The sequence below is a fragment of the Telopea speciosissima genome, chromosome 7 (assembly GCF_018873765.1).
Source record: "Telopea speciosissima isolate NSW1024214 ecotype Mountain lineage chromosome 7, Tspe_v1, whole genome shotgun sequence".
Lineage (NCBI taxonomy): Eukaryota > Viridiplantae > Streptophyta > Magnoliopsida > Proteales > Proteaceae > Telopea > Telopea speciosissima.
The window spans coordinates 22,367,574-22,393,413 of record NC_057922.1 but is presented as its reverse complement, the minus strand read 5'-3'; the positions used below and the strand labels follow the sequence as shown (position 1 = coordinate 22,393,413).

The window sequence follows — 25,840 nt, the reverse complement described above, 5'->3', positions numbered from 1 at the left end:
TTTAGTGTTTGAGTCTTCTATATAAGTTGGTAAGGGGGTCCAGCCTTGTACATGAATTTTATTAATGAATGAAGATGAATTTTTGCTGTTCTTTTCTGTGGGATTCAGAATCTGGTTGTAGGCATAGTTATCAAGACGCCTTGAGCATGTATGAGTGAGTTACACCTAGATGCTGATGTTCAAGGTTATATTACACAATTGAATCACTTAATCAAGGAATTGCAAAATCACAAAATTACAAAACCAGTGCATCACATAATTGCAGAATTACAAAATCAGTGAATCACATAATTACAGAATTACATAGTCATCTAATCACAGAATTACATAACTTATACTAACGGATGCACAATTTAATCTGAATCATAGAATTACAGCAGCAGCAGCAGCGGTGGCGGCAGCCAAAGCTGCCGGCCACCACTAATAGAAGCCAGTCAGCCACCACTACTGACACTGCCATAGAAGAAGTCAGACGAGAAGAAAAATGAAAAAAAAAAAAGAAGAGAATATGATGACCATGGTTTAAAGTATCGATCGATACGATACGATACGATACGGACCGATACATATCGGTATCGGTCGATACCGATACGATACATGCCGATACGTCTCCTTTTTTTAAAAAAATGAACTGTCTCGAATTGTATCGACCGATACGATACGATACGACCGATACGTATCGATACCATCAATACGTCCAGTAAAGGGTTCAGTGGGTGGTTTAATACGTATTGATACGTATCGGCCGATACGGCTCGATACATCACCGATACATATCGATACACACCGATGCATACCGATACGCACCGATACATACCGATACATTCCATAAAAAAGCCATTTTCACTCACAGACTCTATACAATTCCTAATCTAACGAAAAAATGAAGGAAAACTCTCAACCAAGAGCCTAAAATCTTGCATTTAATCTTGGTTTTTCACACTTTTAAACTAAAAAACGAATCAAGGAGTGCTACAACATCATCCTTTGCATTATCCAATACTCTTCATAGCTATAGACGATTACAACATGTGAGAAACTTCATCTTTTATAACAATTTCAATTTAATGAACTTGTTTGGTTATACATTATTCTCCATTTTAGGTTTTATGCATGACACTTATTATATATTGCTTATTTATATTGTTTTTTGTTCTAAAAATGTATTTCCATGTGTATCTTGACCATTTCTATGCGTATTTGTATTGTTCGATACGTATCTCCGAAACGATACGATACGATACGATACATCTCTTAAAATCACCCGACCGATACGATACCCGATACCAATACTTTAAACCTTGATGATGACAAGGAACAGAGAAGAGGAAGAAGAAGAAGAAGCACACGGAACAGCGGAACAGAGAAGTGAAGAAGAAAAAGAAAAAAAAAATGCAGGCCAGAAAGGGAGCAGATGGGGGAGAGAGAGGGTTTCAGGAAAGAGGCACCTAAGCATCTGGAAGAAGTATTAGAAGAGGGAAAAAAAACCCCAGAAACAAAAGGAAAAGAAGGAGGAGGTCGGAAGAAGTAGAAGAAAAGAAGCCAAAAAAGCGGGAAGAAGTAAAAGAATAAAAGAGAAGGAAAAAAGAAGCCAAAAACAGGAGGAGGAAGAAACATACCTGAGGGAGAACTTACCTGTTTGCAGCTGCTGCAGCGGCGTTGGCATTGGCATCAGCAACAAGTTCTTCAAGTTCTACTTCTTCTCTTTCTTCTTTCTCTTCAACTTCGATCTCCTTATGTTTATGGTTTTTTCTTTTAATGTGCACGTATGATAAAGTCCATGTGCAGTGTATGTTAATAATGTAACAATCCAATCCTATTGTAAAAAAGGGAAACAGTTTTACTTTTTAAAATACATATTCATGAATCTATACATGACAGTGTATCGAAACTATTCACACAGTCCAATGAAATCATTAAAAAAAGCTTCAAATTTATATAATTAAAAAAAGGCGTGCAAACATAAGGCGTTCACTTGCCCATGGGTAGGAAAACTGACTGGACGGCAAGGCAGTGCCAAGGCGACGCCTTGAGTCTCACCTATGGCCTTGGTCAGTCTCTCACTAGTCACAAAGGCATCACACCTCTCATCTGCATCTCACAGCAACAATGGCATTAAAATCAAGCTCCATTCAACTCAATGTCCATGCCACCTCAAAATCAAAAGACATTCTCACAGCTTATCATGTATCGGAGCTACTCCTAAATCAGCTCTAATATGATCATTTATTATTTTATCCTTTCTAGCTTTACCACTCATCTATCTCAACGTCTCCATCTCAGCTACAGTAAGTTTATCTATTTGATGTTTCTTTACTACCAAACATTCAGCTCCATACATCATTGCCGGTCATAAGACTGTCCTACAAAATGTTCCTCCAAGTTTTAAAGGAATACGTCAATCACACAGCAGTACAGCACTCAGAACGCACCTCTCCATTTGATCCATCTTATTTTAATTCTCTGTAACATCATCCTCTATTTCTCCTTTATGTATGCTTGAGCGCAAATACCTAAAATAAGCGCTTTGTGGCATCTGCTTCTCATCAATTTTCACAATTTCATTATCCATCCTCTTGTCGCCAAACTTCATTCATCTGTCAAAATCGTGGGTGTATAATGGCCCTTACAATACATAGATGCATATAGCACTCTAGCAGGAAATAGAAAGTAAATTAAAAGAGGTCCACACGTATAGTGGTTGCCTTACACAATAAGAAACTCAAATAAAAGGAAAGAAACCATCCCATGTCCCACGATTCTGGTTTTTAGTGAACCAGCTAACACCCAGACCATGGACTTGGTCTGGCCTGAACCAAAGGTCCAGTTGAAGAACCATGGGCCTGATTCTTCGTAGGCCTTAGTGCTTGCTGTAATGCTTGTCTACATCAAGAATTTACATATATTTTGGGGGGGGGGGGGGGAATTATTGCATCTTATATCGTGCGAATTAAAATTAGTGTCTTAAACACTTCAGCAACTGCTAGGTTCAATCACCTACATTGATGGCACCCTAGGGGTAGCCTTCGAGAATTGATGGCGTTTCATTGCATGAGTTCTATGAGGTTTTCTGTCTTTTTTGTCTCAAAGTAGGTGCAGTGGCTCCTTAGATACATTGCTTGAAAGGAGAAGCTTGGGCCACAATCTTCATTTGCAGTTAAACCAAGGAATCAAAATTGTTTGCCATATTTCTAGACTCTGCAATCTAATTCATCTATTATATCGCGTTCAACTGTGGTTTTGGTGTTACTTTCTGTCTCTGGACCCGTGAAATTTTGCAAAACTTGCTCTATCTACTTACTCAGGACTGTTAGGTGACTAGCCTCACTGTCCAAAATCCACTCTCTGATATCTATCACTTGGTCCCATTCATGGATGTAGTTCATGGTATTGGCACCGGTATCAGTCGCCGGCAATACCAATACCAATACCAATACCAACCGTATCGGTCTGATACTGGATCAAAAAGTCATTTCTTCACCAAAAAAAAAATGGATGTTCATACCGTATCGGCTGATCCATATCAGTCAGGTATTGGTATCGGTTATGGCCAATCCAATACCTAAAACCATGATCCTACTGGGCCATGTCTTTGTCCCTCAAACAGGCCAGAAAACACATGCTTTTGGTGGTGCATCTTCAGAATATTTTCTTTCTTTTTTCCTTTAGGCTGTTTCCTATTTGTTTATTATAATTGACAATCCTGTAATCTATACCTATTACATTTTGCATCACTTGAACATGAATATTTCCTTGTGATTTGGCATTTGTTTAATGATCCATTTGTCATGAAAAGCTGTAGATGCTAACATATCAAGTGTTAGCTATTAAATAATAATAATAATAATAATAAATGTCTTATGAAATTAATTTGACTCATTTGCCTTAACAAAGTTTTCATGATTTCTTTGCTGGATATATTTTCAGATATTGACCCTTAAATTTATAACAAAACATTGAAATTTGCAGGTACGAGCAACTGCCAGAACTTGCTATAGAATGTTTGCTAAAACATGGCCGGAGCGTTCCCGTCGCCTATTTTTAGCCTTTGATCCTGTCATTCAAAGGGTATTTATTTTCATTGTGTTTTAAGAAAATCATGTATTTCTCATTGATACTAGTGCCTAATGTAATGGAGTTGTGCACAGATTATTAATGATGAAGATGGAGGTATGCCTAGAAGATTTGCTTCTCCTTCCCTCCGTGAGAGAGGAGCACCATTATCACGTGCTCCATCGCAAATAACTAATTCACCTGGATATGCAACTTCTGCTATTGTTGCTATGGACAGAAGTGCAAATCTCCCATCAAGGGCATCACTTTCTTCTGGTCTGCTTCTTTCACAATCGAAGTCTGTTGGGAAAGGCACTGAAAGAAGCCTTGAAAGTGTGCTGCATGCTAGCAAACAAAAGGTCACGGCTATTGAAAGCATGCTAAGAGGTTTAGATTTATCTGACAAACACAATTCTTCAACTGTACACTCAACTAGCTTGGATCTAGGTAGTTGATGAATTGCTCCATTTAAATTTATTTTCTATTGGCAATGCCATTTTCTCAGAATCAGTCTTTTAGCTGACTGACTGAAAATTCATCATCCCTGATGACTGATGAGCTGTCTGTTGAGACTCATTTGTGAATGGCTAATTTTTCCTGTTATTGGTCCTAGTGCAGAAGTTGACCCTCCATCAGCTCGTGACCCACCATTTCCTCCAGCTGTTCCTGCTTCGAATCATCACACGAATTCTTTGTTGGCAGATTCGACCACATCTAGTATTGCTAAAGGTGGTAATCGTAATGGTGGATTTATTATGTCTGATCTCATCAATCCACAAGTTCAAGCATCCAAAGATAATGGTAAATTATCCCATCACACGACAACTGAGCCTTTTTCAGCCCTATCAATGTCCTACACAACCAAGAGAGGTTCTGAAAGACAACAAGGAGGTTCAATTGAGGAGAACACTGATATCAGGGCAAATAGACGGTTTTTTAACACACACTTTGACAGGCAGTATGTAGACAGTTCTTACAAAGATATGAATTTCAGGGATTCACAGAACAATTATATTCCTAACTTCCAGAAGCCACTTTTGAGAAAGCATGTGTCTGGACGGGTTTCTGCTAGTAGAAACAGTTTTGATGATAGCCAACTAGGAGTTGGTGAACTGTCGACCTGTGTGGATGGTCCAACGTCTCTCTATGACGCACTGACTGAAGGTCTCAATCCTAGTTCTGACTGGTGCGTTAGGGTTGCTGCTTTTAACTATCTCCGAACTTTGCTGCAGCAAGGGCCAAAAGGTGTCCAAGAAGTTACGCAGAGCTTTGAGAAGGTCATGAAGTTGTTTTTCCAACACTTGGATGATCCTCACCATAAAGTTGCACAGGCAGCTCTTTCAACGCTTGCCGAGATTATTCCAGCTTGTAGAAAGCCATTTGAAAGTTACATGGAAAGAATCTTGCCTCATGTTTTCTCGCGGTTAATTGATCCTAAGGAGTTGGTTAGGCAGCCTTGCTCGACAACTTTGGAAATTGTGAGCAAGAGTTATGGTGTAGATTCTCTCCTACCTGCTTTGCTCCGTTCATTGGATGAACAACGGTCACCAAAAGCAAAATTGGCTGTGATTGAGTTTGCCATAAACTCCTTCAACATGCATGCAACAAATTCTGAAGGTTCTGGTAATAGTGGCATCCTAAAGTTGTGGCTGGCTAAGTTGGCACCTTTGGTCCATGATAAAAATACGAAACTGAAGGAAGCAGCTATAACAGGAATTATATCAGTTTATTCTCATTTTGATTCTACTGCAGTCCTGAATTTTATTCTCAGTGTGTCTGTTGAGGAACAAAACTCATTGAGACGAGCACTGAAGCAGTACACCCCTCGAATAGAGGTGGACTTGATGAACTTCCTACAGAATAAGAGAGAGCGCCTGAGATCTAAATCTTTCTATGACCCATCAGATGTTATTGCGACTTCTTCAGAAGATGGATATGTGGGTGCATCGAAGAAAGGTAACTTCTTTGGAAGGTATTCAGCTGGAGCAGTTGATGGTGATAGTGGCAGGAAGTGGAATTCCATGCAAGAATCTACTCAGATCACAAACTCATTTGGTCAAGCGCCTTCAGATGAAACTAAGGAGCATTCCTATCAGAATCTTGATGCTAGTTCTACTATTAGTTTCAAAGGCAAGGATCTGAATTTCGGTACTAGTACAATGGTTGAGAACGTTGGATCCTGGGTAAGCCGGGCTGAAAATGTGGATAATAGTTTAGGTATGGAGAGTTCTTTGTCAACTTCACATCGTGACCTTAATGGACTGGTGAACTCTGATCACCTTGGAACTGGATTGAATGTTGGTCAAGAAAGTTCTCCTGATGTGGATCCTAATCAAGAGAAGTCAAATGCTGTTAAAATCAACTCCAGTCCAGATTCTGGACCTAGCATTCCTCAGATTCTTCACCATGTGAGTAGTGAAAAATCAAGGTTTTGGGAACATTTCTTCAGTTTCTGCTAATTTGAAGAACTCTTTTTCTCTTTCAATCATGGTTGTATTTTAGAAACATTCATATAAGATTTTATCCTAATAGGGAGATTGTTCTGCTTGTAGATTTGCAATAGGAATCATGAGACTGAGAGCAAACGTGAGGCACTTCAGCAGTTGATTGAAGTATCTGTGGCCAATGATTACTCAATATGGACCAAGGTATGATATTCTTTGATACTTTTTTCCCCATTATTTGATATTTTGTTTGCAATCCTGATCTGATGTTGTGGTGTTGCATATTTAAATATTTCTCATTCTGGCCTTCTGTCTTTTTTTTTGTTTTTGTGTGTGTTTTTTTCTTTCTTTTTTTTTTTTGGGGGGGGGGGGGGGTGGGGGTGTGTGGTTGCTAGTACTAACAGTCGAAGCAATGAGTTACTTCTAGCCAATGGCTGTTCACTTCATGGGAATAGAGAAATGGAACCCTTAAAGAAAGAAGAACGAGGACACAAGGCTTTGGGTTGGGAGATTGCCCATAAAAAAGTTGACTGCGGATACTTACCAATTGGGAAAAGGAAGAAGCTGTCTTTCTCCCTCTACCTGTCATATGTGTAAAGAAAGAGGATGGGAATCCATTGAACATCTGTTCCTTTGGTGTCCTTTTGCTAAAAGAATATGTTCCATTTCTTAATGATTTTTAATCTGAGTTGGACTTCCCCAAAGATGTTTCTGGACTGGTGTGGTTGTGGCACCTTGTACCATTTGGTGGGCAGGTCTTATGGAGGGCAACTCTATGGGATGTCCTTTGGTCTCTTTAGGAGGGGATAGAAATGCAAGGCTTTTTTCGTGATTAGTCTTCGTCTGAGATGCCATGGAAAATCGGATTTTTAGAAAGGTCCCTTCTTTCCTCTTTGGTGATTAGGAAAATATTATCATGTCCTTTATTTCAAGAGATAAATATTGTTTCATGGGTCCTGCCGCCGGATGGAACTATCAAGCGTAACTTTGACGGTTCTTCTCTTGGTAACCCTGAGCCTTCAGGGTTGGGTTTGTAAACAGAGATAGTAATGGTGCAGTATTGAGAGCATTTTTTTATGAGCCAGCCAACCCAGATTCCAGATTAGGAATCAACGAATTGATCGGCTGCAATATAGGCCAGGTCTAGGTTATTTTCTTGACAAGCCAGTGGCTGAGAAGCTTGCTGGTTGTATGTTCCAGCAGCCTGTGATGGAGAAAGAAGGGACTGTTGCTTAGGGAAGAAAGCAGATCAATAGCAGGGAGAACAGAGGTGTGATCTGCAGAGAAGAGGGAGAGTGAACAGTACTATGACCAGTGCGGTGAACAGTAAAGAAGAAAGGAGAGGAATAGGCTAGAAGAGATAGAAGAGTGGAAGCCTTCTTGGCTATACAATTCAAATCTAAATTCTATACACCATTCAAACATAAAGGAGGGTGATTATATGTATTTAAAAATCCATAAAAAATAAATAATAGAATCCTTATAATATATAGTTTCCTAAAATAAGTAAACTAATAAAATACTATTAGGACTCTTATCTTGCTAGACTACCAAAACCCCCAGAACAGAAACTAAACCTAAAAGAATTCTACACTAAACAAAACTCTAATAGCTAAGAAATGGCCCCACAAGATCCCTATGAAAACTATTAATAGATAAATCTTAAACCAACCTCTAATGGGCCCCACCACTAATTTTTGTGCCACGCTTTAGACCCCACTTTTGGGCATTATAATTCAGCATATTACAACTAAAACCGAAAAAATTAAAAACCCATAGCCCATGGATATTAAAATAGGACCAATTTTTCGATCGATACTGCATTAATTTTCTGCTCCAGTAGTAGGGGACTTTTTTAGGGCCAAGCTTTTGGCATTGAAGATGCTGCTGTTCACTGTGACAATATTTTTCCAATTTGTTGCTTGAAGGAGATTTGGTCAGTCATTTCTTGGATGGGCACTGATTCTCAAACTCTTTGGAAGTGTGCCCATTCATCAGGTCCAGTAGATCCCTTGCCTACCCATATGAAATGCTCGTTCAACTGGAGGCCATGATCAACCAATGAGGTGGCAGACCATTTAGCCAAAGAGGGTGCCAATAGAATTTCTTTTTTTTATGGGAAATAAATTCCGCTTGAGGGATTGGGTAACGGCTATTGTTTTTGTAATCTCTGGAGTTGTTTTGTATTATTGATTTTGTTGTGCGATCCTGTACTTTCTCATTTTTTGTCATTCATAAAATATACTTGCTATTACCTATTCTAAAAAAAAAGAGAGGAAGAAGGACAAAGTATAATTGAAAGGGGGGGGGGGGAAGCGAATGCTATTGGGGCATATATGGGTCATGTTTTGACCTGTTTTTCCTTTCCAGTTATTCTTGGTGGGTACATGAGGTGGAGATCACTGTTCTACTTTTTATGGGATTAAATTTACCTTTTTTTTTTGCTATTTTCAATTGTTTTTACGTCTAAGGGGGACCCGGACCCATACTTCCTTAAGGACAGGGAAGATACGATAATGAAGTAGGAAGCCTGATGAAAACAGATAAATGTAACTTTCAGAATTAGACCGTAAATCCTGGTTCAGAAGAGGGACAGGAAGAACGAAAGGGAATGGGGCGAGCCTCGAAAGTGTGCTGGGAAGGCCCCAGGCGCCGTCAGGCCTAGGAAAGCTTCCCCCCTTGCGGTCAGAAACTCATTTACCATCAAGATGGGGGTATTTTTGGTTTTTGAGAGTGGGCTATATGAGGTTTCTTAGTTGTTAAGTTTGTTTTGGCATCTTAAACATTGTTGTACTGAGGTAGAGACCAGCAAATTGCCCCTATTTACTCCTCTCCTTGGAATTACATCGTTTGATCCATTTTTCTATCCCTCCATCAACCAACCCTGCAGTCATTCTGAATCCATGACTCTATTTTCCTTCTGGATTTTATGCAATTTACACAATGGCACGTCTGATCTAAGCCCTTAATTGTGGTTACTAAGGATTCTGCATTATTTGCATTCAGGATTGTCTTGGATTTCTATTCTCAATATTGTCTTGTTATAATACTCTTATTTTCATTATTCAATTTAGATTACAATCTTCTCAATCATAATATGTTTCATCAAGGTTCAAGTAGTTGCATCTCCTATTTTAGAATTCCTTCCTTGATAGAGGGCACGGAAATAGGATTTGTGTAGCTCACCCCAAGCAGCTAGTAACTTAGTTGAGTGAACTAGCATTTCAAGCCACATTAGCTCAGAGGGGTTTAAGGACTAAAATAATAAATGCTGAATCATAAGTTGCTAAGGCTCTCTTTGGTATAGTTTAAATTTATGTTTATCTGATACATAAGCATAAATAGATGTGTTTGGTATGATTTATACGCCCTATTTCTCATTAAAATAAATCAATATAAGCATAAATTCGTAAACAGCTTGAGAGTTGTTTATGATTTATCACCATAAACTGTTAACGTTTGTTTATGCGAGTACCATTAATGAACATGTGTAGAATTGCTACTTAATTGGGGATATAATAGTAAAATTATCGAAAATTAGAACAAAGCCTCTCTTTTGCCTCTCTCTCTCTCTCTCTCTCTCTCTCTCTCTCTCTCTCCCTACCCCCACCCCCACTCCCGCTCTAACATATATCATATTATATTATATAATATATATTATGTTATATTATAATATAACATAATATTATATTATCTCTGTGAAAGCAGGGGTAAGGTTGCGTACATTATGACCCTCCCCAGACCCCGCAGTGGTGGGTGCTTTGTGCACTGGATACGCCCTTTTTATGTTATATTATATATATAATATATTATTTAATATGTACTATATAATATTGTTTACCAAAAATTATATATACATATAATAATATATAATATAATATAAAAGGAAGGCTTTTGTATTATGAATAATATAATACATGATATATTCTTCACTTAAGCGTACCAAACCTATTTTTCATTATATAATCTATTATGTCTAGTAGTAACCATATGATTATTGTATATAGCCCATAACCTATTATTCTTGAATAGGTCATAAATATAAATATAAAGTATGCGAAAGAGAGCCTAAGTCTTTATATGAACTGCAAAAGCTGTCACCATTTGGTGTACCATTTTTGCTAAAAGGCTGAACACCTTATTATCCACAAAACTCTTACTTTTGGAAATGTTCCACCATGATGCAGCGGCAAGGTACTAAAACTCGGGTCTCGGTGCCAACTCGACTCTTGGAAAAACCGAGACGAGTCGAGATCTCGCCGAGTTGGTGCATTTTTTTTTTTTCAACTCGAAGCCCCAACTTTGGGTCAACCCAAGATCTGGACCCGAGATCCGAGATCTCGCCGAGATATGTGGAGTTTTGTCCAATTAGGTAAGGTATTTAAGTGGTAGGTGGGTTAAAATAATGGGTTGAAACCGAGATCCAACCGAGATCCGAGATATTGCACTTTTGAGACTCGCAAGCAATCTCGTCTCGAGATTTCAAAAATCTGAGATCTCACGAGTTCTCGAACCTTGTGCAGCGGATGAAGCTTGAATTGAAGAAGAAAGGGGAATTTCTTTCTTTAACTTGGAATGGTGTATTGTTACCTTTATTAGTCATTAATATCATTTAAACCTGTTGGTCCAAAAACAAAAGAAAAAACCTTTAGGCGATGAAAAAAATCCTCCTTATTGGATTTCAGGTCCTTCGGCTGTATCACACAACCTCAAGAAAGTTAATAAAGCTCGACCCAGCCTACATGCTCTGGGCCAAAGCCAGCTTAAGCTCCATCTCAATTTTAAACAGAAAAAGTAAACCCTTCAAACTAAACCAAAGGAAACTTGAAAGGGAAAATATGGAAAAAATTGTGGAGCCTAATACGATAGCCCCAAGATCTGCTAAAAAATAAATATACTCTATTACTTATTTGATTTTTTTGTAAGTGGTCGGGCTAGCAGTTTTTTTTTTGGTGAATATAATATATTGCCGAACCCCAGGGAGGGTCGGAAAGGAAAAAAAGGGGGAAGGGGATATACAAAGAGGAAGAGGGGGAGAGAGAGAGGGGGGGCAGCCCCAAGCCAACCTACGCAGAGGTGGGGGTCTGTAAAAATAGAAAGGTCAAGACCCCAGGACACAACAATGTTCCTGTTCCTTGGGGTATCAGTAACAGATCTATGAGGGATAAAACTAAGCTTGGATGAGACATCAAAAGAGATGGCTTTCCAAATCATATCAAAAGAGCTAGAGTTGGAAGTCCATCTCCTAAGATTCCTTTCCATCCAAATGTGGTAGATAACAGAGCCAAAGACCAGCTTTTCGACAATGTCACATATTGTGTTTCCAGTAAAGGTCATATCCAACCAGAGCCATTCCCTATCAAAGGCGAGGGGTCTCCTGCTATAAGACCAGATGGAAGTGATGGCTTTTTTCCAGATGATGGCGGTGAATGGGCAAGCAAAGAAGAGATGGGCTAAGTCCTCGGAGCCATTCCAACAAAAGATGCAAGAGGGGGAGACAGGGATATGACGGTGGAGGAGGAAAGCTTGGGTAGGGAGGCACTGGGTGAGGGATCTCCAGACAATGAAGTTGTGGCAAGGTATATGGCCTTTGAACCAAACGAGCTTATGCCAAGGGACAGGGGAGTCCTAGAAAAGTTCCAATCTGAACTAGAGCTAAAGAGGCCGATGGGAGAGGGGAGCCAAATAACCTTATCCGCTTGAGCTGGGGAGGAGGGGGGGGAGGGGAGGGAGGGGGGAAGAGACGGCCAGATCTGAGAAAGGATGGTGGGGAGAGGAGAGGGAGGGGACCAAGAGCCGCGAGAAATAATGAGAGAAAGGGGGGCAGATTTAGGAATGCCAGAGGAGTATATCGTCCTCGGCCCGAAGACATTGAATATGACACCGAGAGGGTGCCAAGGATCGAGCCAACAGGAGGTGGAGGATCCGTTTACAATGGAGGTGGAGATGGCTGTAAGGGCGAGGGGGCAAAGAAGGAGAATCTTACGCCAAATCCAGGACAAGTCGGAGGGGATGGGGACAGTCCAGAAGGAGTCCGATTTGAGGAGATGGGAGTGAACCCAGTTAACCCAGATGGAGTCATGCTTAGAGGAGATTTTCCATAAGAGCTTAAGGATGCCCGCGGTATTGGAGTTGCGAATGCGGCGAATACCCAGGCCTCCTTCAGCTTTAGGAAGGTAAATAGATTTCCAACTGATAGGATGAAAAAATTTAGAAGTTTCTTTACCTTTCCAGAGGAAGGCACAGAGAAGGTGCTCCAAGGCCTTGATGGTGGCTTTAGGGATACCAAAGATACCACACCAATAAATGTAGGAAGCTTGGAGGAAAGATCTGATGCATTCCAGTCTGTCAGCATAGGATAGGAGTTTGGCTTTCCAAAGCTGGAGACGCTAACGGATGTTGTCTAGCATGGGAATGCAGTGATGACTGGAAAGCCTAGCAGGGATAAAGGGAAGACCGAGGTATTTGACAGGGAGGGTGCCAATGGAGAAGCCAGTTAAACTCCGGAGGGTCTCTTTGTCAAACTCGGGGATGCCAGAAAGGAAGATTTTGGATTTGAGAAGATTAATGCGGAGACCAGAGAGGGTCTCAAAGAGATGGAGCGAAGACATAATGGTAGAGATGGAGGAGGGAGAGGCCTTAGAGAAAATCATCAGATCGTCGGCAAAGGCAAGATGGGTGAGGTTAATGCGCTTGCATTTAGGGATTGGGGAGATGAGATGAAGATCCGTTTTGGTTTGGACTTTGGACTCCTAGAGAGGACTTCCAGAGCCAAAGAGAAGAGGAAGGGGGAGAGAAGGCATCCTTGACGAATGCCGACTTTGGAGTTGAAGAAACCGGTGGGGGAGCCATTGACATGGACCAAGAAGGATGGGGAGGAGATACAGGTGTAAATCCAGCGGACAAAAGCCGGGGGAAAGCCCATTTGGGAAAGCACTTCATAGATGAAGTCCCAACGGAGGGAGTCAAAAGCCTTGTGAAGATCAATTTTCAAAAGGGCCGTAGGAGAATGGGATTTGCGATCAAACCCACACACGACCTCGGGTTAGCAGTTTTTGGATGTATGGCTATAGTTATTTTTGTTATTCATTGTCTAGTGCCTTGTTTAGAGTTGTCCAAGGTTGACAGTTGACTTACTTGCAATATTACCATCAAATGTCAGTACGCCTTAACTTAAGCAGCTGACTTAACAGGTCTGTTATGTATTATGGATTTATTTGTGGTGGTGTCTTCTTTCTCCCCACATACACATGCAAGATTATGCCAACAATCCAACCTACTATGTTAGATTTTGTATTGTGGTGCTTTATACCAGTGCAGTTTGGTTGATTTTCTGTAATTTTATGTGGCAGAAATGTTCAATCTTGAGGGGGAAATGCCAGAAATGCATATGCGAAGTCCTTTATATATATATATATATCCTCTGCTATCGACACTCTTTCTATACTATACGAGCTGTAGGATCATGAGCATCACCCACAAAGGCTATATATATTTCCCATGCTTTGTATGAACTATATCTGAAACATTCTATAGGCAACAGAAATATTTTAATTTTGCTTTAGTTGTTTGTTGATGAAATTTGTTTGGTTTATCTGCAGTACTTCAATCAGATTCTTACTGTGGTGCTCGAGGTCTTGGATGATTCTGATTCTTCAATCAAGGAACTCGCTCTTTCATTGATTGTTGAAATGCTTAAGAATCAGGTCTGAAGTATATCTTTTATTGCTCCATTGTTGAATTTTGCATGCTTGGTAATTACTTTGATGAAAAATTTTAATGGTCATTTTATATTCCAGAAAGATGCCATGGAGGATTCTGTTGAAATTGTAATAGAAAGACTGCTTCATGTCACAAAGGATACGGTTTCCAAGGTATCCTGCCTTCCAATAACTAAACTTGATATTTAATATTTTTTGTTTTGCTGGATCTCTACTCTGTTTCTGCATCCAGGTTTCAAATGAATCAGAGCATTGTTTGACTGTTGTACTATCTCAGTATGATCCGTTCAGATGCCTTACTGTAAGTAATCTAAGACTGTCCTGTTAATCATGATCCGTGGAATTGTTAGAAGCCCCAGGTTTGGACCTTACAGAACAAAAATTCCTCCTTTTTGGACACTGTAGGTGATTGTACCTCTATTGGTTAGCGAAGATGAGAAAACTCTTGTGACTTGCATCAACTGTTTGACCAAGGTATTCTCCAACACGAACTTCCCATTTATTTCTTGGACAGATATTGTTGTGAAGCAATCCTTCTTGTCATCAATTTGGATCACACGTGTCATGAATGTCCAGCTAACTTTGTATATCATATCAAATACTTTTGCTTGCTCATCCTGTTTATGTTCTTAATGCTCTGACTTGTATTTGTTTACCTGATTAATTTTTTTTGGGTGGTGGCTGTTATGCATCAAAACTAACAGACGTGTTATATATGCTTTTATGACTGAGGTTTATGGTTTTTTTGTGCTCCTTTCTTTATTAGCTGGTAGCTATCCAAGTTCCTTGTCTTTTTTTTCATCTTCATATTACTTTTCATCGTTGTTATTGTTTCCATTTTTTATTGGGGGAGGGGTTGCTTTTTTCCATCCAGCATCTGTTCTCTAATTTCGCATGAGAGGAATGGTTTCTGGATTTCCCACTTAGGAAGGCATTCCTGTATGGCACTTATATCTGCCACATAGAAGAGTGCCTGAAGCATTGTGATTGGCAGACACTTCATCATTGGGAAGCAAGGCTCCAAATTTCGGGTTCGACCTTGGTTGAAACCGAAATGTACCATCGAAATGAAATCTGTGAAATTGGCTCAAAATATGGTCAATTTCAAAGTTTAACTTGAAATGACCATCTTGGTGGCCTTAATGATGGAATTTTGCCCTAAAAGTTCTTGTAGTGCACAACTGCACATTTAAGCATGTTTACACGTTTGAATCAGTAGATTGGGGGAAAAAACCATAAAGTGGTAGTTTGGCTTCGAACATTAGGTTGCTAGTGTAAGTCATAACCTACCTGTATCTTGTATCTTATATAGCCTATTCTACGTATAAGTTAGTCCCATAACATACACCATTCAATAAAAATAATTGAATTATGTAATAGAAATGGAGGTCCATAAAGTTGCAAAGCAATACTCAATTTTGACTGTTACGGGCATTTCGCAAAATTTAGGACTGAAATCCTGTAAACCTTGCTGGTGGTTTCATTTCAACCAGGCCGAAATCGGGGTAAACCGTCGAAATTTTGGTATTTCGACTGAAATTTGTTCTATGTTGGGAAGAACTGCACGTTGAGGTAGGAGAAAGTGATGTTCAAGGGGGTTTTTCCTCTTGATAGTGTAGAACGCCCAAGTCACACCAGTTGATAACCTATGGAGGAAGCTTCTCAGCCTAGACATTTGGTCATCAACTTGAGGGGAAATTGTTGGAGTTACGGTTTTGGGGTCATTGCTTTGGTAATTTGGTCTTGTCTTTTCTTATTTTTAACTTTTCATATTGTTCATTAGTGGCATTTAACTTTAGTCCATTATCACCAAACAAGGGAGGAGAGGGACAGTTATATGTGGTGGATAGACACTAGCAACAGGATTGAAAGTTATTGTAATAGCTCGGCCGGGTGACACTTCTTCCCTGGATAAGTTCTATATATGTGTCTATTCTCTTTTCTTCCAGTTTCAATCCAGAACAATTATATATGGTTTCTATTTTTTAGACATAATCAGCTATAAAGCTGGCAATTGTTTGGTTCAACCTAGCAAAAAAGATAACTTCCAAGTTGTCTTAATTACAGCCCCATTTGGTTGCAAGGGACGTGAAATCACTTTCGAAAAGAAAAAGGAAAGTTCTGTAATCATGATTGTGTAAACAACCTAAAACTCTTACCATATTTGTTAAATATATTTTTCAATGTAATTTTTTTTTTACTTCTCAATAAAAGGAATTTGATTACACAGTAAGTAAAATTTAATAACCCAATTTGATATATTTTGGATTTAGCTACACCATCAAATGGTTACAAAAATTTCCACTTCAATATTAATTTGATTTTCTTGAATAGGTGTTTGTCTTATATTTGAAAAATATGTCTTTTTGTTCTTAGTGAGAGTACTAAATCTTACCTGCATTTTTTTTCAGCTTGTGAGCAGGCTTTCCCAGGAAGACTTAATGGCCCAGTTACCTTCATTTCTGCCTGCTCTTTTTGATGCATTTGGGAACCAGAGTGCTGATGTTCGTAAGGTATCCATAAGTGTTTTCGATCTGTGCAGATTTTATGGACTCTACTCTTTGGTTCAACTAGCTTGAATAGTGGAATGATTTTGGTTTTCTTGTTATATTGATGCTAATACATTCAACACTGTATGCTCACCTAACGCTTCATTAGACAGTATAAAATGTAAGCCATATTTTAAATAGTTGAGAGTTCACATGCAAATTCTTCTGTGTGTTGGATTGAAGGAAAGGGTTTGAAGATCTACTGTAGAATATTGGGAAACATGGAGGGAGAGAGTGAAGGGTGCAAATTATTGGTTGGGAACCTTATGAGGTGAACTTACACTATTGGGAAACATATGCACCGGATTATGTGTACATGTGAGGATTCCTTGAAGTGTTTACTCCTAGTACAATGGACCTCAGCCTGCCCTTGAAAACATGATATTTGAGTCCAAAACAGTTATGTACTTCATTGTCGAAGAATAAATTTTCAAGATGATTAATTTGAGAAATAACGAGATTTTTTGGATGGGGTCCTCATATGAATAGGAGATAGTGACTCATGGGTGTGGAGGAAGGTAAGCATAACTTCAGTGAAAAATATTTTGGTAAGACATTAACTTATGGCATCGTGGAGATAACTAAAAGTTGGGACTGGGGAAGATCCATACTACCTGGTGGAAGCATTTTCATGTTGGCCCTCAATTGCATGAATTTGGAGAATCTGAAGATCTTAGTAATACAAACTCGACCTCGAACCAGGGAAACCAGTGGGAGATCGATTGCAGCAGGATCAATACAATAAAAGGAACAAAAATTAATAACTGAAACACTTTCTTTTTTTATTACTTATTTTCTGTTTACATGTGAAGGAGAACACAAAAAAGATAAGAAGAAGAAGAAGAAAGGGATATAGAAGGGGGAATAGGATCAGCTCTCTCAGCCCATCATCCTCTCACCCAGGACCTCTCACCCACGGTCTCTCACCGTTGCTGCGTCTCACAGCTTCAACATTAACTCTTTTCTCTTCAATCTCTATCCCCTTTTCTGTTCGGCCACATACTTGTTTATAACAACCCAATTACAAAGCAACCCAATCCTAATCTAAGTAAGAAACCAAAGAATCCTTGGAAAAAGGAAATTACTAATTCATAAAACCCAAAAAATAGAAACTAAATTTTCGCTAATAATATCCCACTCGAGATATAAAAAGTTTTCCTAAAATTTAGGACTTAGAAGGTGTAGAAATAAGTGAATGGCTTGATAATGATAGCCCTCCACAATATGTATTTATAATAGAAGAAAGGTTGACACCTATTACAAATATAACTCTAATTCTAACTAGTTAAATAGAGCTAGAATAGAACTAGGAAAGGGAAAATAACTAAAATAGAAATAACACCCCATGGGTCGATCTTATATCATGGATCGACCCATGTCACACGTAATACCCAAATACCCATATTCCAACACTCCCCCTCAAGTTGGTGCGTAGATATCAGTCATGCCCAACTTGCACATTAGAGGTTGAAAAACTTTTCCACTTAAGCCTTTGGTGAACACATCAGCCAACTGTTCCCCAGATTGCACATAAGGAACACAAACCGTCCCATTATCCCGATTCTCCTTGATAAAATGACGATCAATTTCAATATGTTTCGTCCTATCATGCTGCACTGGATTATGGGCAATGCTTATTGCTGATTTACTATCGCAGTAGAGTCGCATAGGCAGAGTAATAGGAATACTCAAATCTTGTAACAAAGTCTTGAGCCACAATAGTTCACAAATACCAAGAGCCATAGCTCTAAATTCAGCCTCTGCACTAGAACGGGCCACCACTGTTTGCTTCTTGCTGCGCCATGTAACACAATTTTCACCCACAAATGTACAGTAACCTGTGGTGGATTTTCGATCATGGGAACTAGCCCAATCTGAATCAGTGTAGGCCTCAATCTGTAGATGATCATGACGAGAGAATAATACTCCTTTACCAGGAGCCGACTTCAAGTATCTCAAAATCCTGAATACTGCTTCCAGATGATTAGACCGGGGATCATGCATAAATTGACTGATAAGACTCACAGCATAGGCAATATCAGGCCTAGTGTGAGATAAATAAATTAGTCGCCCAACTAGCCTCTGATATCTCCCTTTGTCCACTGGTTCACCATCAGTGTCTCGGAAACGAGCATTTGCCTCAATGGGAGTATCCACAGGAGAACATCCTAACATACCAGTTTCAGAAAGAAGATCTAGAGTATACTTGCGTTGAGATAAGAACAGCCCTTGAGAAGAATGGGCCACTTCAATCCCTAGAAAATAGCGAAGTATGCCTAGATCCTTAATCTCAAATTCCTTGGCCAAATAATTCTTCAACTTGGAAATTTCAGCAGGGTTATTTCCAGTTACAATTATATCATCGACATATACTATGAGGAGAGTAATAATGCTACCCGATGTCTTGATAAATAAAGTGTGATCTGCATTGCTTTGTTTATAACCAAATGTCAACATCGCTGTCTGAAAACGACCAAACCATGCACGTGGTGATTGTTTCAAACCATACAACGCACGCTTAAGTTTACAAACCTTGCCATGAGTTGCAGCAGATGAGAACCCAGGAGGGACATCCATATATACCTCTTCCTCTAATTCACCATGGAGGAAGGCATTTTTAACATCCAGCTGCTGTAGACTCCATCCTAAGTTCACAGCACAAGAGAGAATTACCCTGATAGTGTTCATTTTGGCAACAGGTGCAAAAGTCTCCAAATAATCTATCCCATATGTCTGAGTAAATCCGCGAGCAACCAGCCTTGCTTTAAAACGATCAACAGCTCCATCAACTTTTTGTTTAATTACAAAGACCCACTTGCAGCCAACAGTCTTCTTTTGTGGTGGAAGTGTGACAAGATCCCATGTACCACTCTTCTTTAGATCTAGCATTTCTTCGATCATGGCCTCCTTCCACCTAGTATCTGCAAATGCCTCCTGCCAAGTCTGTGGTATGGAAACAGAGGATAAAGCGGAAACAAAAGCATGAAATGATGGGGATAAAGATTCAAACGAAACAACCTGTGATATTGGATGTTGCGTACAAGACCTTTTTCCCTTTCTAAGAGCAATGGGTAGATCAAGTGATGGATCAGAAGTAATAGGAGAAGTAGCAGCATCTAAAGGATTAGAAATATTACCAGAGGAGGTGTCATACGATCCTGGGTCAGAGGACAACTCTTGGTCTGGTAATGTTGCAGTGGTGGGCTGTTGTTGCCCCTTTTTCTTTCGATAATACTGCTGTGTGAAATCTTTCACTGGCTGTACCTGCTGCTCTCCTTGAACATCATTATCTAAAGGTACATGATAGTCATCAATAGGTTCATGTAGAGGAGGAATGGGAATCGGCACTTCTTCTAGAGTAGGAATGGACTCCCCCTGAAGAGGTGCCGAAGATGGAAAGAAAGCCACGGCCTCATGAAAAACGACATCCATGGAAACAAAAACACGACGAGATGTAGGATGATAACATTTATACCCCTTTTGGGTGGGAGAATAACCAATGAAAATACAGCGGAGACCGCGGGGATCAAGTTTGCCATGGGCATAGTGGTTTCGAACAAAACAAACACATCCAAAAATTTTGGGAGGAATAATATAAGAAGACCCCTTCAAAAGATCAAGAGGAGATTTATAGTCAAGTACCCGAGAGGGCATCCTATTGATAAGATAAGCAGCTGTTAAAACAGCCTCTCCCCAGAAATGAGAAGGAACATGCATTTCAAACATAATAAAGCGAGCTACATCAAGAAGATGTCTATTTTTGCGTTCAGCCACTCCATTTTGGGGTGGAGTGTCAACGCAACTGGTTTGATGAATAATACCCTGAGTAGCAAGAAATAATTGAAAGACTCCATCTAAATATTCACGACCATTGTCACTCTTGAGAGTTTGAATGGTAGCTTGAAACTGAGTTTGAACCATGCTATAAAAGACTTTAAAACAGGAAAAAACTTCACTCCTGTGTCGCATTAAGTAAACCCAAGTGGTGCGTGTGTGGCAATCAATAAAGGTGACAAACCACTTAAAGCCAGAAATAGAAGAGGTACGTGAGGGACCCCAGACATCAGAATGAATCATAGAAAAAGGCTTAGAACATCTTTTATTTGAACTAGAATAAACAGAACGAGTTTGTTTTGCAAAAACACAAGCCTCATATAATAAAGAGTGAGGGTTACAATGCTGAAATAAAACAGGAAAAATCTTAGCTAAGGTTCCTAAAGGTGGATGGCCCAGTCGACAATGCCATCGGTGCAATTCAGATAAATGATGTTCAGCAGAAGTAGCAGTAAGAGCCTGGCCAGACATAGTAACAGCATTAGAGATAAGATCATCGTCAAGCAAGTAGAGACCACCACGCATTTTACCAGTTCCAATCGTTCTCCCTGTCCCCAAGTCCTGAAAGACACAATGTGAAGGATAAAAAATAGCTTTGCAATTGAGATCAAATGTCAAACTACTGATAGAAAGCAAATTAGAAGTTAACTTAGGAACATGTAAAACAGAGGACAAAGATAAAGAAGGAGAACAATGGATGGCTCCCTTCCCTGAGACAGAGGAAAGAGAACCATCGGCTATTTTAATTTTATCTTTGCCTGAATAGGGAGATTAACGCAAAAATAAATTGGATTGGCCAGTCATGTGGTCAATGGCTCCGGAATCGATCATCCAAGGATGAGATAATGCCGAAGCACAATGACCAGCAAAAGAAATACCTGGTTTGGAGAAAACAAGGTTCGATTCAGAAGAGGGAACCACAGTCGAGGTAGAGGCAGGTGCAGATGAAGAGGTGAAGGTAGTCATCATACGACGAAAGGCAACAAGTTCCTCTGCAGAAAGTGTGGTAGTAGGGGCTGTTTCAGTAGCTTCAAAAAGATGGGCCTGTATGCCACCACGACCACGGCCACGGCCTTGACCACGACCACCACTACGACCATCAAAAGAGTCAGATGGCCGACCATGTAACTTCCAGCAAAAATCCACAGTATGTCGTTCCTTTCCACAATGAGTACATTTAAGAGGTTCCTTCTCAGACGAGGAACGTGTACTAGTACTAGAAGAGCTACCTCTAGAAGAAATTAAAGCAGATCTCTCTGGCTGTGTAGTTGGTAACATGGTGGAACGACGAGTATCTTCCAATTGTATCATAGAGTAGGCTTGCTCCAAAGTGGGAAAAGGTGAACGACTCAGAACTTGAGACCGAAGCTGATCATATTCCACATTAAGGCCAGTCAAGAAAGCGTATACTCTGAATTTATCGTCCCTAAGCTGAAATTTGGTAATATCAGAAGGACAATCAAACTGAAAGTTATCATAATAGTCAAGCTCTTGCCACAGGCTACGGAGTTCACAGTAGTATTCAGATAAAGTAAGTTCACCCTGTTTGGTTGCATGGATTTTGCGTTGAATATCATAAACTTGTGCATCATTCCCTACCTGGGAATAGGTACCTTTAGCAGCTTTCCAAATTTTTGCGGCTGAATCAAGTAATGTATAGCCACGGGCAATGGATGGAGTCATTGCACTGAGAAGAAAAGCCATAACAAGAGAGTTGCTGGAACTTCACTTGTCTTGTAATGAACCAGCTTCACTTGGTTTGACAGTGGTACCATATATATATCCCTTATAGCCCCTTGAATCAATGGAAAGAGACATTTGTGTAGACCAAAGTAAATAATTAGTGCTATCAAGCTTTATCGGGCTGACTGGAAAAGAAGGATAATCATGATGGGTCCCTTGTGTAGAAGATTGGCCAGTGTTGGTGGTAGCAATGGATGCAGATGAATCAGGCATATTGATAGAACTTCAGTAACCGAGAAGTGCAGGAAATTGCAGAATATTTTGCAATAGGTAAATAGGCAACAGTTCTTCAAAATAAACTCTGCAGGTTGTATAAATAAACAACTACAGTGTTGTCAAACAAAGAGAAGCTGCAGATCTGTATACAGAAAAAAATCTGCAGGTCTTCAAAAAAATACTGTACTCCTGCAAAAAAAATCTGCAGATCTTCAACAAAAAGCTGCTGCAGGTCTTCAATAAAAAAAAACTGCTGCATGTGTTTTAAAACAGCTGCAGGTCTTCAAAAAAAAAAGGAAAGGAGTCTGCAGATCTTCGCACAATATGGATTTGCAGGTCTCGAAAAAAATTCTGCAGGTCTCGAGAAAAAAATTTCAGGTCTTAAAACATCTGCAGGTCTTCTAAATAAAATTCTGCAGTGCTTCAGTCTTCAAACATGGAGAAAAAAATACTGCAGATCTTCAATCTTCGAGAAAAATAAATCTGCAGGGCTTTAATCTTCGAGAAAAAAATCTGCAGGTCTTCTAAAATAAAATCTGCAGTTCTTCAATCGTCAAACATGGATCTCAGTGTGCATGGAGATCATAAAATAGGATAAAGTAAAGGAGGTAAACTCTAGGGTAAGTACTAGATCATATTTAGATCACCTCAAAGTACTGCCCCCATGAAATAATGGAAACGAGAGAAGGGAAGAGAGAAGGAGGGTCTCGGTTGATTTAGGGTTTTAGGGTAATGGGTTAGTTGATCTAGGAGAGATCAATTGTGGAGGGAGACGATGGAGGAGAGTAGAATTAATTTCTCAGATATCGAGTTTAGGCTCTGATACCATGTAGAAATAAGTGAATAGCTTGATAATGATAGCCCTCCACGATATGTATTTATGATAGAAGAAAGGTTGACACCTATTACAAATACAACTCTAATTCTAACTAGTTAAATAGAGCTAGAATAGAATTAGGAAAGGGAAAATAACTAAAATAGAAATAACACCCCATGGGTCGATCTTATATCATGGATCGACCCATGTCACACGTAATACCCAAATACCCATATTCCAACAGAAGGCTTATGTAATTCCTCCTTCCGCTAGCTGTCCATGGGCCCCCACAGTATTCCTTGATTTATCTCCTCCATGCGAGATGACCATGGGGCCCCCTCGAAATCTGGGAAAAAACTTCCTCTCGCATGGCATCTTCGATCTTGATCTCCAAACTAGCTGACTGTGGTCCCACACAATCTGTTTTCTTATAATAAAAAACTCCATGAAATCAGCAAGATCAATAGCTATATTCTCCCCCAAATAAGGCTGGCTCGATGGGTTTAATTAAACCCAGAACATGGGCTGAAAACATAACTGATCTGCATCACTTGGTTCTTGGCCTTCGGTGCCTGAATTTGGTTAACCTGAAGAAAGAGGGTCTTGCTCAGCAAAATGATGGTTGGTGTGGAAGAACAGTGCTGTGACATGCATTTTTAGCAGTAGCAATTAAGGATCTGGGTAATTTTTGGTTAATTGGGGTCGACAAGGGTATAAATGTCAGAACCTTTTTAACATTTTCAAATCTTGGTGTCCTCTCTGCTTTGATAATCCTTCTCATGTGTTGTGGGGTATTTGGAAAGAGAAGGAAGGGAAATTTTTAAGACACAAGGAGATTCGGCACGTAGTCAAGAGGAAAAGGTTTTTATTGATGGAAATTCTATACAATTAGTCATCTACCATTTGGAACTCTGATTGACTGTTTAATACTTTCGTAAATGCTATTGTTCTGTTTTTTTAATTGTTCTTGAGGAATGCTTTTCCTTGTGGTCTTATATTTTTCTTAATGACTTCCATTACTAAATGTATCTAGCCTTGGCAACTCGTGGTATGCAACAAAGTAAGTTTCCAGGACAAATTGAATGGACCCGACCACATGCATGTGTGATTAGCATGGATACAAAACAAACATAGATTTAGAATTGTGAATAATTGCATCCTTAAAATCTCCACTACATGTTAACCTTGATAGCAGGCTCTTTGCGTACCAACGTTTTTTACCTGTTCTGACCATGTTTGTTGTTGCTGGTTGCAGACAGTTGTTTTCTGTTTGGTGGACATCTATATCATGCTCGGAAAAGCATTCGTTCCATACCTGGAAGGGCTTAACAGTACACAGTTGCGGTTGGTGACGATCTATGCTAACCGGATTTCACAGGCCAGAACAGGCACAGCAATAGATGCCAACCATGGTTAGTAGATGATTTAGCATGGATGGAAATGGTGGCTCCACGGTGTTGTGATATTCTTATTCATTGTTGTGTATTTGTATAGTTTTGAAATGTTTGATTTTTATTAGGAAAGGTAGGGGTTTGGCTTTGTGAGTGCTTTGGTTTTGGGGGAGTGCCGGTGGTGGTGTAACAAAAGTAGTGTGAAACTGTATTTACATGTGCCGATTGAATGAGTGAGAGTGTTGGGGGTTGTTTTTGAGTTGCATAAATAATTGTATTGAAGTGAGAGCATATAGTGGATATTGTACCCCTTCTGTGACGGGAACTGAATTCTGGGCTTTATAATAGATGTTGTGGCAACAAAGGCATGCATTTGTTTTTAGCTTTGTAGATGGCCATTTTATTTGCTTGTTGAGTAACCTTGATATCTATGGAAAGATAGGCTTATAACATGGAGTGATCTTGTATTGGTTTAGTGAGGTGAACTCGGAAGGTGTCTTTGTAAAATTTGGATTTCCATATGCCTCAGCCCTAAGCCCTTGGAAATGAGGAAAACGTTATTTTCTGCAGCTTTCAACGAAACCAAGATCAGAAGCAGATTTTATTGTGTTCACATGCCCTGCTACGAAATCTTTTTTCCTTGAAGCTGGTGCTGAAAGTTTTCAGCTTGTCAATTGCTAGTAACAGTCGTAATCATAACAGGTAATTCCCATATCATAAAAAAAAAAACAGCTAATTCCCATGGGGTTGCCCGGCCATCATGTCTGGCCAATGGATCAGATCTGCTCTGAAAAGAGCCATTGAGGACTCCAACGGCTCTATTTTTGGGGCCATTTTTCTTCAGTTTAAGAGAAAGATAGGGAGAGTTACTAAAGACTTTTTTGTGCTTAATTGGTACATCATTTTCTCAAGTCTTGAACCTCCAAGGATAGAACAACATGTTTAATAAACTCAGGCCAAAAGAAACACTTAAGCGACAAGCTTAAGTACAAGAGAAAGCCGTTAACTCTCGACTACTCACACCAAAAGCGTGAGCAAGAAACTATACACGGCTCCAGCCAATCAGAGATTC

At 39.6% G+C, this 25,840-nt stretch overlaps 1 protein-coding gene across 1 annotated transcript in view; it reads left to right on the top strand.

Annotated features, from left to right (window-relative positions):
- Window positions 1-25,098, top strand: part of LOC122670103 (CLIP-associated protein-like) — a 54,356-nt gene extending 29,258 nt beyond the window's left edge. Inside the window, exons 12-21 of the mRNA XM_043867068.1 lie at window positions 3,970-4,068; window positions 4,149-4,500; window positions 4,672-6,461; window positions 6,606-6,701; window positions 14,099-14,203; window positions 14,297-14,371; window positions 14,451-14,519; window positions 14,624-14,692; window positions 16,630-16,731; window positions 24,633-25,098. Coding sequence (XP_043723003.1) covers window positions 3,970-4,068; window positions 4,149-4,500; window positions 4,672-6,461; window positions 6,606-6,701; window positions 14,099-14,203; window positions 14,297-14,371; window positions 14,451-14,519; window positions 14,624-14,692; window positions 16,630-16,731; window positions 24,633-24,794 — 2,919 coding nt within the window. The 3' untranslated portion in view covers window positions 24,795-25,098. The remainder of the gene's footprint in view (window positions 1-3,969; window positions 4,069-4,148; window positions 4,501-4,671; window positions 6,462-6,605; window positions 6,702-14,098; window positions 14,204-14,296; window positions 14,372-14,450; window positions 14,520-14,623; window positions 14,693-16,629; window positions 16,732-24,632) is intronic.
- Window positions 25,099-25,840: the final 742 nt, after the last annotated feature.